The 14574-nt window shown below is 47.8% G+C and overlaps 1 protein-coding gene and 1 long non-coding RNA gene across 5 annotated transcripts in view; one reads left to right on the top strand and one right to left on the bottom strand.

The window, feature by feature from the left end:
• Positions 1-3677: 3677 nt before the first annotated feature.
• On the bottom strand, positions 3678-5138 carry LOC118020345. The gene is made up of 2 exons (XR_004681850.1): positions 4862-5138; positions 3678-3984 (listed from the first exon to the last, which is right to left on the bottom strand). It is a non-coding gene; the product is annotated as an uncharacterized LOC118020345 (long non-coding RNA).
• An 833-nt stretch (positions 5139-5971) lies between these two features.
• CLSTN1 (calsyntenin 1) overlaps positions 5972-14574 on the top strand; it is a 76263-nt gene continuing 67660 nt past the window's right edge. For 2 of the 4 annotated variants that reach the window (XM_035019851.1, XM_035019853.1), the window contains exon 1: positions 5991-6278. In XM_035019851.1, the coding sequence (XP_034875742.1) occupies positions 6188-6278 (91 nt within the window). In that variant the 5' untranslated portion in view covers positions 5991-6187. Of the gene's footprint in view, positions 6279-14574 lie in introns of all 4 variants that reach the window. The other 2 variants (XM_035019854.1, XM_035019852.1) reach the window with 2 other exon arrangements.

Genomic DNA, 14574 nt, shown 5'->3' on the forward strand with positions numbered 1-14574 from the left:
TGCGTGGGAATGCCTGCTTCCTTTGCAAATGGAGAGCCATAGAGAGCTTTAAAGGGAGTCTGAAACAAACCGTCAGGCCTCAACCTGACTCCCTGGAGACCACAGGGATGTCTCTTCCTAAGTCAGGGTCTCTGCCACTGCCAGAGAGGCACGAAGCTCTGAGCCATGGACACTAATGAACAATAATGATAGAGACTTGTGTGTTGGCTCATCTATTCCTCACTACCACCATCCCCACCCCCCACCCCACCCCACCCAGGGAAGCAGGCACTGACTTATCTCTGTTTTACAGATGAGATACTGAGAATGGAGAGATGAAGTGCCTTATCCAGGAGGTAGAAACCACACTATTAGCAAGAAACACAAAAAGGCTCACTGCAGCTCTCTTTGTGAAAGTAAGAGATTGGAAACAGCCCATCAGTGTGGGAGAAATAGTCATCAATAGAGGACTGATTCAGTCAATTCCGGTACGTCCACATGAAGGAAAACATTATATGTATGCATGTCAGATGTACAAACATGATACGTATGTCACACTTCTGACGCCAGATGTGTAGGTTTTCCACACCAGGCAATTCTCTGATTCTCTGTGGACACCAACTGCCCCTACTTCATTTAAAAAAAACAAAAATTATTTCCTGTTTATCTTTTTAAAGATTTTATTTATTTATTTGAGAGAAAGAGAACACAAGCAGAGGGAGGAGGCAGAGGGAGAAGCAGGCTCCCTGTTGAGCAGGGAGCCTGATGTGGGACTCAATCCCAGGACCCTGGGATCATGACCTGAGCCAAAGGCAGATGCCCAACCGACTGAGCCACCCAGGCGCCCCCACTGCCCCCACTTCAGGTGCCAACTGCAAGTAGCGGGTCCCCAGGTGACCTCCACTTCTGTCTAACTTGGCTACCTTTCCAGGGATTCCCAAGACCCCGTCCTCAGGTTCAATATTTTGCCATAAGGGCTCTCAAAACTCAGGGAAATGCTTTACTTACATTTACCAGTTTATTATGAAGACTATTATAAAGGAGACAAGTGAACAGCCAGATGAGGAGTACATTGGGCAAGGTGTGGAAGGGTCCTGAGCACAGGAACGAGTGTCCCTGTGGAGTTAGGGTGCACCACCCTCCTGGCACGTGGATGTGTTTACCAACCCAGAAGCTCTCTGCATCCTGTAGTGGAGGGATTTTGCAGCGGCTTCATCACCTTGGCATGATTGATCACTAATTTGATCTCCAGCGCCCCCCTCCCCAAATTTGGTGGGGAGGGGGCTGAAAGTTCCAAGCTTCTTTTTTTTTTTTAAAGATTTCATTTATTTATTTGAGAGAGAGAGAATGAGAGACAGAGAGCATGAGAGGGAGGAGGGTCAGAGGGAGAAGCAGACTCCCTGCCGAGCAGGGAGCCTGATGCGGGACTCGATCCCGGGACTCCAGGATCATGACCTGAGCCGAAGGCAGTCGCTTAACCAACTGAGCCACCCAGGCGCCCCTGAAAGTTCCAAGCTTCTAATCATGGCTTGGTTATTCTGGTGACCAGCACCCAACCAGGAGCCATCCGGGAGCCTGCCTAGGGTTCCCTCATTACAACAAAAGATGTTCCTCTCCCCCAGGAAATTCCAAGGGATTTAGCAGCTCCGTGCTAGGAATTGGAGATGAAGACCAACCATCTATTTCTTATTATATCAGAGTATCACACCGCACAAGAGAGTGCAATGCAGCTCTGAAAGGGATCCTGAGATGGAGCCATCTCCAGGATATTTTATTAATTAAAAAAAAGCAAGATGTGGATGTGATATGCTTCTTTTCATCTAAGAAAGGGGAGAGTACTGTATTAGAATCCTTGCTTGTATTTTAAAAACCCACAGTGGAAGGATAAGCCAAAACCAGACAGAATGGTAATTTTAAGGGCAGGAAGGGACAGGGAGGAGCACACACGAATGGAATCAGACATTTCCGAGCACCTCGTTTTCCGGATTTGCCTTTGGAGCCTTGTAACTCTTTAATATGGCCGTAAAACAAAATTAAATGGAAATTCTGCAAAAGGAAAGGAAATGGATAGAGATGCGTTTGAGCCCGGTGTGTGTGTGGGGGGGCAACTGGAGTCTCTGCTGCTTTTGCCCCTCATTAACTATCCCTTCTTACAGCCATGGAGACACCTGACCAGGCCACCAGAAGGCAGAGACAGGGCCAGATCTTAAAACTTCGGGGGCTCCAGGGGGACCCTAGTGGTGATGCTGGGGGTTGTGGTTTTAGTATTTTGGGGGCATTTGATTGGCGGCTCTCATCAAGATTCCCACAGCCGCATTCCGCTGCTTCCTTAAAGTGGGTCAACTTCCAAGCATATCATTCACAGTGGCCACAAGGGGTGCTTACTCCCTCTAGCTCAGTCCCACCAACACTGGCCTAGGGCACACTGTTGCTAACAGTCCTAACACGCCACCCAACAGGGGTTCAGCTTCCTGGCAAAGGGTTTTCCTGCATGCGAGCGACGTGTTTCCTCCTCTCAGCAACTCTGGACCTGGGAATGACTGTCTTGGTGAGAAACCCAGGCTGGATGAAAATGCCTCCCATGGCTTCAGAAGAGCTGCCAGGTGGCAGGGCCCCACCTCTGACTCTGGTGGCCCAGGCTGATGACTCCACGCTGCGGGATCCTGCACAGGGCGTTTTTTTCCCCCTTTGGTATTTGTTGTGTCATTTCACGTAGGGGCTGAGGCATTGTTTAGGGCTCAGACCTACATGAAATTGAATCCCAGGTGTCCTGCTTTCTAACAACGGGCTCTTTATCAAATGTTACATTTTCCTCATCTAGCACAAAAGTACCTTCTGGAAAGGTTGCTGGAGGCATAAATGAAATGTCCCCGGTAAAGAGCTTAGTGGAGACTGTTGTTACTAGCAAGAATCATTACAAAAGATGCAGCACCCTGGAAATTCTGTATTCTTCTACCTATCGCACAGATGGGTTGACTATATGCTCAAAAGCTCAAGTCTTCCTCGGCCTGGTTATCAAAGCCTCCTCCTTCTCCTCCCATGTCTGACCCTGACTAGGACACTCCTGGGGTGCTGCCTCATTTCCCACTGCTCTGGGACCCCCTGGTGCTGCTCTCTCAGCGGCTGGCTCAGCTCAGGAGAGGCCCCTCTCTGCTAACTGTTAAGGCTGGATGGATCCCCATCTCAGGGCCATTTTGAGGATTAACTAATCCATCACGTGGAGACCTTTGAGAAGTACCAATATGGCCAAGGCTATTGTCATGCAGACCGGAAACTGAGTTCACTGGTTTCCCTGGCTTCCAAGACACTCAAGCTGAGCCCTGCAGCTGGACGAACTCTCGTGCGGGCAAAATCTCAGCGTGCGCAGGTTGCACTGAGCTCACCGTCCGTCTGTCTGCCCACCTGCCGCTGAACCTTTTTGATCTACCTCTTTGTTTCTTTAAGGGACAGTGAGGGTAAGAAGATAAAGGGATCAGGATTCCAGACACCAAAGAGCTTTTGTTTGTGTTTCTAATAGAACTGAATATATTACATTTTCCCTCTTGGCATCAGCCTATTGACTCAAGACATAGTTCTGAGATTTATACCTTTCTGACTTTATGTTTTGTAAATTTCAAAGGTCCCTGGAAACCTACAGGGTATGTTTTTTATCCTCTGAGGTGCGATCTCCACAATACAAAAAAGAACACAGGAATTCATTGAGTTCATCGCTGAGTATTTATTGAGTGCCTACTGTATGTTTAGCAGACAGAAGCAGCTCAGAAGGTCCCCGAGGGAAAAAAAGAAGTTCCTATGTGTTTAGACCTACTACGTACTAGGCTCTGTGAGGCACTTTCATTGCATCATCTCATTTAATTCTGACAACTCCAGGAAATAGCTATTGCTATCCCATTTGACAGGTGAGGAAAGAGACTCGAAGTTCCGTGACTTGTTGAGATCATTCATAGTAGAAGCAGCCAGAGTTCCTGTCTGGTGCTTCTGACTCTACTGTCTGGGTCCTTTCCCCTAGAACACAGTGGGGAGCAGAAAAAGACACACACGGGTTAGTTAGTCAATAGCACAAAGTAGCAGATTACCAGTCCTGGACTGCCTGGTTTGGGCCAGCCTGATGGTCAGGAGGACTTCCTGCAGGAGATAGCCCAGGTCTGACTCCGAGCAAAGGTGAGGGAGGATGTGCTACATAATGCTGGCCCTGGGCAGAAATGAACTTGAGCACAGACTGTGTTGAGAGAGTAGGTCCTGAGGTCAGCTGGGTGGGGCCTGAGGTTGAGGGGTGGGAAGCCTGGTAGAGCTGTCTGGACCAGATAAAGTGGCAACAAGGAGCTAGCAGGAGCCGGGGCGGTGGGCGGGGAGGGGGGGAGGCTAGGAGAGGATGACTCTGCAGTGCTGGCTGAAAGGAGTGGAGCTGTGAGGCCTGGAGATGGTAGGGGCCAGGAAGGTACCTTGGGAGGGGTCCACCCAAGGGGAGTCCAGTCCTCCTGGACTCAGGGAAGGGGGTGGCAGGGGAAGGAGAGATGGAATCTGCCGGCTTTGCTAGAGGATGCCTTCGAGGGACAAAGGACAGGGAGGAGCATATTCCAGTACAGGATGCTTTGAAACTCCCATCAGGTCACATCAGCCCTCTGTTCACTGCTGTTCAAGGTCTTCCTGTGGCCTGGAGCGTCATCTGGCCACGAAGGCACCTCACACTCTGGCCTGAATCTACTTTGTGGGCTCTTCACCCACTACCCTCCTAAATAAATCCTCCGCTCTCCTCCTACTTCTCCCAGCCTCCAAAGGGGCCCCCTCCTGAACCCCACCCCAAGCTGGCCTCCACAAAGCCCACCGGCCTGCCGGACCCTCTTAGCTTTCACGGCTATGACAATCACAGTGTTCCAATCACCTTCCAGAGCTCTTGTAGCATCGTCTAGAATAATTCACATTTTACTGTTATTTAGCTTTTGCTCTTCGGGTCGCCCTAACGTCACCTCCTTGGCCTTGACGGCTGAGTGTTCTTTTCACTGTAGTTGTCACAACTGGGATGTCATTTTGCCTTTCAGTCTTTGTTCCCTCATCTGCAAAATGGGGCCAATAATGTCTCACAGTGCCTGGCAGAGGGGCCCATCCATGACTGTGTCAGTCCTTTCCTCTAGCGTCGGGTGGTCCCAGGGGCCGAGGGAAGGTGGGGGAACCAGGACAGAAGGGGAGGACTTAACACCCCCCCCAGGAACCCTTCTTTATCCAGCCGGATCTCTGCATTTCTAAGGGACCACTGGCATCACACTCAGATCATCTAGAAAGGGCACGCACAAGCCGTCTTTAAACAGCCATCACAGATTTCTCCAGCAGACGAAGGGATCTGGACTTACAAATTCCGGACGGACTCCCTGGGGCCCCTAATGCCCCCTCCCAGGGCGGAACCACGGCAGCACGTGCTGCGCGGTCCCTGACTGTTTACAAAGCGCGTTTCGCTGACCTCCATCTCCTTGAAAACCTTTCGCGACCCCGCAGGCTCCCTGTCATCACTTCCACTTGGCAGCAGAGGACACCAAGACTCTGGGGGGCGACGTGCCTTGCCCGAAGTGGCCCAGCGTGTTGGCCCTCAGGGGCCCCGGCTGCACCCTCCAGCGGGGTCTGCACTCCGCGGGGCTGGGGCTGCGAAGGGCTGAAAGGCCGGCGCTGGCCCCAGGGTACCGCGCTTGGCTCCGGGGCCTGGGGGCGCGCGTGGGGATGAGGGGCTGATGCTCTCGGCCGCAGCGGGGGCAGGGGGTGCAGCCCCCAGACGTCTCGCCGCCGCTCGGGAGGGACCCCCCAGGCGCGGCCCCGCGGGCGCGCGCTCCGGACTCCGCCGGCGCTCCGAGGCGCGCGCCCCGCCCCCGCCCTCCCCCCGCGCGCGCGCCCCCCTCCCGCCGCCACCCCGCCCCTCCCGGGCGCGCGCGCGCCCCTCCCGCCGCCACCCCGCCCCCGCCGGTACCCTGGCCGGACCCGAGAGAGCGCGCCGCCGCCATCTTAGTTGCTGCCGCCGCCTCCGGCCAAGCGCTGCCTCGGCGGAGGGGAGGGCGCCCGCGGCCCGAGCGCGCGGCCCAGCGTCGCGGCGGCGGCTCGTCGTGCCCCGGACTCGCCGCGGCGCGAAGCAGCCGGCTCCGGGCCGCGAGAGCCCCGCTCGGCGCCCCGCGCTCGTGCCTGCCGCTCCCGCCTCGGGCCGGCCGCGGCGCCGGGAGCCGGAGCGATGCTGCGCCGCGCTGCGCCCGCGCTGGCCCCGGCCGCCTGGCTGCTGCTGGCCGGGCTGCTGAGCGGCGGCGGGGTCTGGGCCTCGCGAGGTAAGCGGCGGCCGGGGCGGGTCCGCGGGAGTCGGGGCGGGCGCGGGGGGCCGGGGAAGCCGGGCGCCGGGCCCCCGGTTGGCGGCCGCGCGGGTCTGGCGGGGACGTGCGGAAGGGCCCAAGGGTCGGTCCCCCTTCCTCCGCAGCGCCTGCGGGCGGGGGTGCGCCCCGGTGAGAGGCCGTGTACGTGTGTTGTGTGCTCAGATGTGCATCAGGCCGGGGTGCACGCACAGTGTTTGGTGTGTGCTTACATAAGAGCCCACTCCTCCGCATCCCTTTCCAAGGATCCCGGTTCTCTGCTGCTGCACCGCGGACACCGCATCCTCGCCCCTTTTGAATCTTGTCTGTTTTCAAACGAGCAGAAGCTGAAACTTCTCGCTTCCCACCCACGTTTCATCCAGGGGTGAAATTGTGATGAGCTTTACGATCGCGGTCTCACCCCGCGTTAGAAATCTGCATCTCCTCCACTCGCGACACCTCGGTGCAGTTTTTCTGGCGGTGATTTAGATCGTTCAGGGGCTTACATACCCTCAACAGAAACCTCTCTGATTCCTCAGGGCCGACCTCATTGTACGGTTACTTGGCAGAAAAAATATTTCTTAGTGAATTGTTTTGTTGTTTTAACCTTCATCCACTTAACCTTTTAAATAGTACACGCTTTCTGATACTGCCTGATCTTGCCAACGAAAAGCTTACGCATTGCAGATACTTGCTTCCGAATGGATCTTGGAATCGTAAACATTTTCCTTGGCCTTGGAGCAAAGTAATCTAGGTGTAGTCTATAGAGGACTTGGATCTATTCTTTTGATTTTTTATTTTTAAGAAAAAATCGGGGGGGGGAGAGCTGATGGAAGTCTAAATGAAGCGGTCATATTTCATATTAGCAAGCTTTTAAAAGATGCTCATTTTCTCTTCCTTGGCATGACAGACCGAATTAAGTATGGTGTTCACAAATTAAAGGGCAGAAGAGGCAAATGCGGCTTTTGTTCCGTGTTCCTTTCTTCACATTGGGGCTGATAAACTTTGAATACTTCATTTCTAACATTCTGTTGACGGTCATAGTCAAGTCTCAGTCACTAAGTATCTCATCGCTCTCAGTTTGATTTTTGAAAGTTACATCAAGCTGAGTTTGAAATGTTCTTTCCAGATGTGGAATGGAGGTCTGAAAGTCTAATATATCCAAGAGAAAATGTCAAAGTTCTGCTTCTCTTGGGGAAAACCCACACATTTCACAGAAATATGTGCTTGGATTGAGTATTTTGGGAATAGTTCAAATATATTTAGTCAGTGATAACGTTTCTTGTTAAAATCCGTATTTTCTTGTTTGTCCATTCACCTCCATTTGCTATTCATTATTGAATTACTTGGGTTATTCAACAAATATAAATTTCAGCTATCAGATATCTTCATTGTGGTGGACTAGCAGAACTCTTATGTGAAAGATGTGTTTTGCTGACTTTCTAAGCTTTTCTTGGTGCATTTGTAGTATTTAAGAATAATTAGTCTTCAAAATAAAAACACAGTTTAGACATCAGTTATTCTGTTGCTTTTTTTTTTCTTTTCCCCAGCCTGCAAGGTAGAAAATGTCTTGTGAATATTACAAGAAATGCTAATAAAATAATTTCATTTTGAGGGGTTACAAGTGGATTTTATATGTAAATACGCAATTTGTAGAGACACTTGCTGTGGGCTCATTTTAGAAGGTGATCATTTCAACTAATATTCTGATTTTGTTATTGCTCTAAGACAGTACGACATGAACTGCTGGCCGTACTCTAACTACCTAAAATAATTATTAATGGGATAAATATCCCATATAGATTGCTGGAGAGAATGTTAGGTTTTGTAATATAAATTGCATGTTGACTATTAATTAGTTATTTAATAGAGAACTCCGAATTTCACTTTAATTTGTAGCTGTCGTTCTTAAAAAACATCGAGTAAATCAAAATATTAGGCATATCCTTGGCATGCCCTAGGCTGCCTGCTTTCTCTCCAGTCAGTCAATGATCAGGAAATAGTAAATTGAAATGGAGCATATATAGAAAGCTTATGAATATATATATATATTTTTTTTAATGCGAGCACGGACTGCATTTCAAAGCCAAATAAATCATTTTCATTGTTATTGTCCTGTTTGTTTGCACACAGACTTCTCAGTGAGGCCTCCCCTCACCATCCTCTGTGAAATTTCATCTCTCTCTGATCCCCTGAATCCTCCCTTCCCTGCCTTACTTTCCCTCTTTCCATAGCACTTGATCCCATTCAAACAGCCTTATTCTTTTTATTGTCTGTCTCCCCTCACTAGGACAGAGGCCCCGAGATGGAAAGGTGTTTGGTTTGTTTTGTTCGCATGTGAATCCTGGACAACTCTTATCTCAGTTTCGACAGCATAGTATTTTTATGTCCTAATTTTCATCGGACAGATAAATGTTATATACTGAAAAAGGCATTACAGACTATAAAACAAACCTAAATTCTGCATTATGATATAGAAATTCATTAGTAGATAATTTTTCAAGGCTCTTTGATTGCAGTGTTGGGGATATTAGACCATAAAAATCTGTAGCAGCTTTTGAAGGCTGTAGCTTTGTGGCTACCATTCTGAGTCTAATTTTTTTTTTTTAAAAGATTTTATTTACTTATTTGCCGGAGAGAGAGAGAGAGAGAGAGAGAGAGTACAATCAGGCGGAGCGGCAGGCAGAGGGAGAAACAGGCTCCCTGCTGAGCAAGGAGCCCCATGTGGGACTCCATCCCAGGACCCTGGGATCATGACTTGAGCTGAAGGCAGACGCTCAACCATCTGAGCCACCCAGGTGCCTCTGAGTCTAATTTTTAAAAATACTGTAATTCTCTGCTTTTTTGGAAAGTGGTTTCTTAATTTGTTACCTTGTTTTTCATAAGTAACTTTGAGGAAAAGTCCTTAGAATACAGACTTCAATATTATACTTAATCTAACAGTTGTATTGCTGGGAGTAAATGTCATTTATTTCAAATAGGAGACCTATACTACTAAAGAAATAAGATAGATTGTTAAAAATAATTTTTTTATTAATTTTTTTTTAGATTTTATTTTATTTGACGGAGAGAGAGAGAGTACGAGCAGGGGGAAGCGGCAGAGGGAGAGAGAGAGAGGGAGAAGCAGGCTCCCTGCTGAGCTCTATCCCAGGACCCTGGGATCATGACCTGAGCTGAAGGCAGACGCTTACCTGACTGAGCCACTCAGGCACCCCAGATGATAAAATATTAATAATTCTGAATGTACTCCAGTTTAAGAGCTCTAACTCAGTTAACTGGAACCTTCAGTTAACTACAGTTCATCTTCTGGCTGCAGACCCCTTTTAGGCGGAAAAGCATAAAACCAAGCAGTTTCATAGGAATTCTTTTGCAAAAGGAAGTTTTAGAAGTTCATATCATACATTATCTGTGTCGGTACTATTTGATTTTTAAACGAAAAAAAGCAATTAATATTTCAGTTTTAGATATGAAGAATATGGCCCATAAATGAAATTTTAATGAAATAAAACATTTTTGCATTCAAGTTAGAAAATGCTGTAATTCCATGATACTGGTTTCAGGACTTGGCTGAGTTTATTAAACCATCTCTTAATGTTTAATGTGAGGATGTTAAAGTTTTAAGACATTTTTAAAAAGGATTGAGTGATTTTTTATTTTATTTTTTTTAAAGATGATTTATTTGACAGAGAGAGCACAAGCAGGGGGAGCAGCAGAGGGAGAGGGAGAAGCAGGCTCCCTGCTGAGCAGGGAGCCCGATGCGGGGCTTGGATCCCAGGACCCTGGGATCATGACCTGAGCCGAAGGCAGACTGAGGCACCCAGGCGCCCCAAGATTGAGTTATTTTTATTATTGCTTCCTAAGGCAGGAAAATATAATTTCAGGGGCAAGGGTAAAGTTTTCATTTATAAGAGTTGAAACAAAATAGGAGGTCTGATTATCCTGAAAATCACCAAGAGTCTATTTCTAACTTACTCTGGTTAATTGAGGTTTAAGATCATTATGCTTTAAAAAAAAATATCTATTTCTGTGGTCTTGATTTGGTAAGAGCAGAGGTAAGAGCAGAGGTATTTGAAGATATGTTGTGTCTTTTATAAATGGAATTTGAGATAATTGATTTGTTACAAAATGCAGAGTTTGGTAGAGCTTCAGAAATAGGGATTCAAGATTGGGGGAAGCGATTTACGCGGCGTTGTGTTCTAGCACTGTATAAAAACAACATTTTGGTATTAGTAGAGACTGTGCAAAAGCCAGAGATGGGAACCCTCAAACTGACGACATTCCCTTGCCTGCTGTGAGCGGATGATGTGCTGTGGCCATCCTTTCTTAGGGCCACCACCACCTAGGAATGGGGATACTGCATTTGTTTGTCCCCGATTTGATAGGTCCTTTCTTTGTGTTTTAGGCGTATTTTTGTTCATTTTCTTATTTAACTGTAGGATATCATTGTTAAAGTTTTTCACAAGATGTGTTGCCAAGGCTTTTTCATTTTTAAAGGTTTAGATGAAAATTCATTTACTTCAAAGTAACTGAATTGAGAACATCTTAAAAACCTATAAAACACATCTATTCCAGAACCCCAGTAAGAAGTAGGTGGTACCATAGTAAAGGAAGAATCGTGTTTTCCTTTTTTACTGTAGGTCAGGCATGAATATTATCTTTCAGCCATCTGTTTTGGACCAGGCTGATTCTCTTGTGACAAGAACTTTGGAATCTGCTACTTTTCAAGTCTACCTTGATCTGTACTTACTTTTTTTTTTTAGATTTTTATTTATTTATTTATTTGACAGAGAGAGACACAGCGAGAGAGGGAACACAAGCAGGGGGAGTGGGAGAGGGAGAAGCAGGCTTCCCGCCAAGCAGGGAGCCCGATGTGGGGCTCGATCCCAGGACTCTGGGATCATGACCTGAGCCGAAGGCAGACGCTTAACAACTGAGCCACCCAGGCGCCCCTGTTTATTTATTTTTTAAAGGTCTTATTTATTTTTGAGAAAGAGACAGAGCATGAACAGGGGGAGGGGTAGAGGGAGAGGGAGAAGCAGACACTCCACTGAACAGGGAGCCCAATGTGGGGCTTGATCCCAGGACCTTGGGATCATGACCTGAGCCCAAGGCAGATGCTTAACGACTGAGCCACCCAGGCGCCCCTGATCTGTACTTTCTTAAACTCATTGTTTAGGGCAAAAGAAGACTCTCTTTTCCTTCATCCCCTCATTTATTTTTTTAAAGATTTATTTGAGAGAGAGAGAGAGTGTGCATGCTCGTGTGTGTGTGTGGGTGGGTGAGCAGTGGAGGGGAGAGACAGAGAGAGAATCTCAAGCAGATTCCCCACTGGGTGCAGATCCCGATGCAGGGCTCAGTCCCAGGACCCCAAGATCACAGCCTGAGCTGAAACCAAGAGTCAGGCGCTCAACTGACTGTGCCCCCCAAGTCCCCTCTTCATCCCCTTTTTTTAAAGTTTTTTCTTTTTTTTAAGATTCTGGGTTTTAAAGATTTTATTATTAAAGTTTTTATTTTTTATTTTATTTTTTAAAGATTTTATTTATTAGAGAGAGAGTGCACAAGTAAGAGAGCACAAGCAGGGGAGCAGCAGAGGGAGAGGGAGAAGCAGACTCCCCACTGAGCAAGGAGCCTGATGTGGGGCTTGATCCCAGGACCCTGAGATCATGACCTGAGCCGAAGGCAGCTGCTTAACCAACTGAGCCACCCAGGCGCCCATAAAAATTTTATTTTATTATTATTATTTTTTTAAAGATTTTATTTATTTGAGAGAGAGAATGAGAGAGAAAGAGCATGAGAGGGTCAGAGGGAGAAGCAGACTCCCCGCCGAGCAGGGAGCCCGATGTGGGACTTGATCCTGGGACTCCAGGATCATGACCTGAGCCGAAGGCAGTCGCTTAACCAACTGAGCCCACCCAGGTGCCCCCAAATTTTATTTTTTTTAACTTTTTTTTTTTTTTTAAGAGAGAGCATGCATGAGCAGGGGGTGCCGGGGGCGGGGGGCAGGGAGAAGGAGAGGGAGAGAGAGAATCTTAAGCAGGCTCCATGCCCAGCGCAGGGCTCAATCTCATGACCCTGAGATCATGACCTGAGCCGAAATCAAGAATTGGTTGCTTAGCTGACAGAGCTCTGTGCTCAGTGTGGGGCTCGAACTTACAACCCTGAGATCAAGAATCGCATGCTTTACTGGCTGAGCCAGCCAGGCATCCCTAATAGTTGTTGTTTTTTTTTTTTTAAGTTCTGCATCCAGTGTGGGGCTTGAATTCACGACCCTGAGATCAAGAGGTACATGCTGTACTGACTGGGCCAGCCAGGTGTCCTCATTTCAGAACATTTTCATCACCCCAAAGAGGAGCTCCTGAGCCGTTAACTGTCACTCTAATTTCCCCTTTTCCCCAGCTCTTGGCAACCACCAATCTACTTCCTTTCTCTATGGATTTGCCTGTTCTGGGCATTTCGTATCAGTGGAATCCTACTGTATGTGATCTGTTTGTGACTGGCTTCTTTCATTTGATGTTTTAAAGGTTCATCTATGTTGTAACGTGTATCAGAACTTCATTCCTTTTTATGGCTGAATAATATCTGCCATAGGTTTGTGTCCCTCCAAGATTCGTATGTTGAAACCAAATCCCCAATATCATGGTATTCGGAGATGGGGCTTTTGGGAGGGGATTAGGGTCTGAGGGTAGAGTCCTCATGAGGCATGAGCTCCCTTATAAAAGAGAACCCAGAGGCCTCCCTAGTCCCTTCCACGAAGTGAAGACAGCGAGAACATGGCCAGCTGCAAACCAGAAGAGGGATCTCGCCAGAACTCAAACATGTGGGCACCTTGATCTTGGACTTCCCAGTCTCCGGATCTGTGAGAAATAAATTTCTGTTGTTCATAAGTGACCCGGTCTATGGTATTTTGTTTTGGCAGCCCAAATAGACTAAGACACTGTTTCTTTATATGGATGGACCACATTTTGTTGATGTGTTCGTCACTCGATGGACATTTGGGTGGTTTTCCACTTTGTGGCTACTGTGAATAATGCTGCTCTGCCCATTTGTGTGCAGGCTTTGTGTGCACACATATTTTCAGTTCTCTGGGGTGTACACCCAAGAGTGGAATTGCTGAGTCGCGTGGTCACTGTTTAACATGTTGGGGGACCTGCAGAAGCATTTCCCAGAGTGGCTGCACCACTTACACTTGCTCTTGACCTCTGTAATTGCTTCTGGGAGCTTTTTCTATTTTTTTTTTTTTTTTTTAAGATTTTATTTATTTATTTGACAGAGATAGAGAGGGAACACAAGCAGGGGGAGTGGGAGAGGGAGAAGCAGGCTTCCTGGTGAGCAGGGAGCCCGATGTGGGACTCGATCCCAGGACCCTGGGATCATGACCTGAGCCGAAGGCAGACCCTTAACGACTGAGCCACCCAGGTGCCCTCTGGGAGCTTTTTTCTAATCAGATACATATTTCATGGTTGTCTGCGTTTTCTTACAAGGGTTTTAAGTTGCTGATGTTTTCCTGCTCTAGGGATAAATTGGTGTTTCATCCATCCAGCTCCTTCCTCCACCATCCTCTCCCATATCATTTCCAATGTCGAAAGTTCTGCCCTCTACACCTAAGTAGCCTTCCCTGTAAAAACAGATATTTCTTCACACTTCCCTGACATTTGATCATTTAGCCTGGGCACCTGCTAGCACAAAAAGCAACACTTTCCTGAAAAAAACACTGAGACTTGAGTTGGCTTTCCTTAGGTCTGAAGCTTACCAGTCCTTCAAATCTTTGCCTCATCCAGCCCGGCAGCTGTTTTGTTTTTACCACCTCTCACTTTAAGAAAGGCTGAGACCGTTTGCAGCCTGCATCCAACCCCAGGCTCTGATTTCTGGCTGTGATGAGGAATGGGCTCATAAGGTGCAGACTCTGGTTGGGGGACAAGCAGAGTGAACCTCAGCTTCCAGGAGCAGGGTTTAACTTTCTGAAAAGAAATGGATGAAATGCTAGAATTCTTTTTTTTTTCTTAAAGATTTTATTTATTTATTCTGGAGACAGAGAGAGAGAGAGAGCCAGCGAGCAGAGGGAAAGGGACAAGCAGACTCCTCGCCTAGTGCGGAGCCTGATCCAGGGCTCAGTCCCAGGACCCTGAGATCATGACCTGAGCCGAAACCAAGAATTGGACACTTACCTGACTGAGCCAGCCAGCTGCCCCCGAAATGCTAGAATGCTTAAACAACTAGTTTAAAATATGACGTTTCTTCATTCATTACATTTTTGTTCTGCTAATTGGCTAAAAAGTGT

Source organism: Mirounga leonina, unplaced genomic scaffold (genome assembly GCF_011800145.1).
Source record: "Mirounga leonina isolate KUSES-001 unplaced genomic scaffold, KU_Mleo_1.0 Mir_173, whole genome shotgun sequence".
Classification (NCBI taxonomy): domain Eukaryota; kingdom Metazoa; phylum Chordata; class Mammalia; order Carnivora; family Phocidae; genus Mirounga; species Mirounga leonina.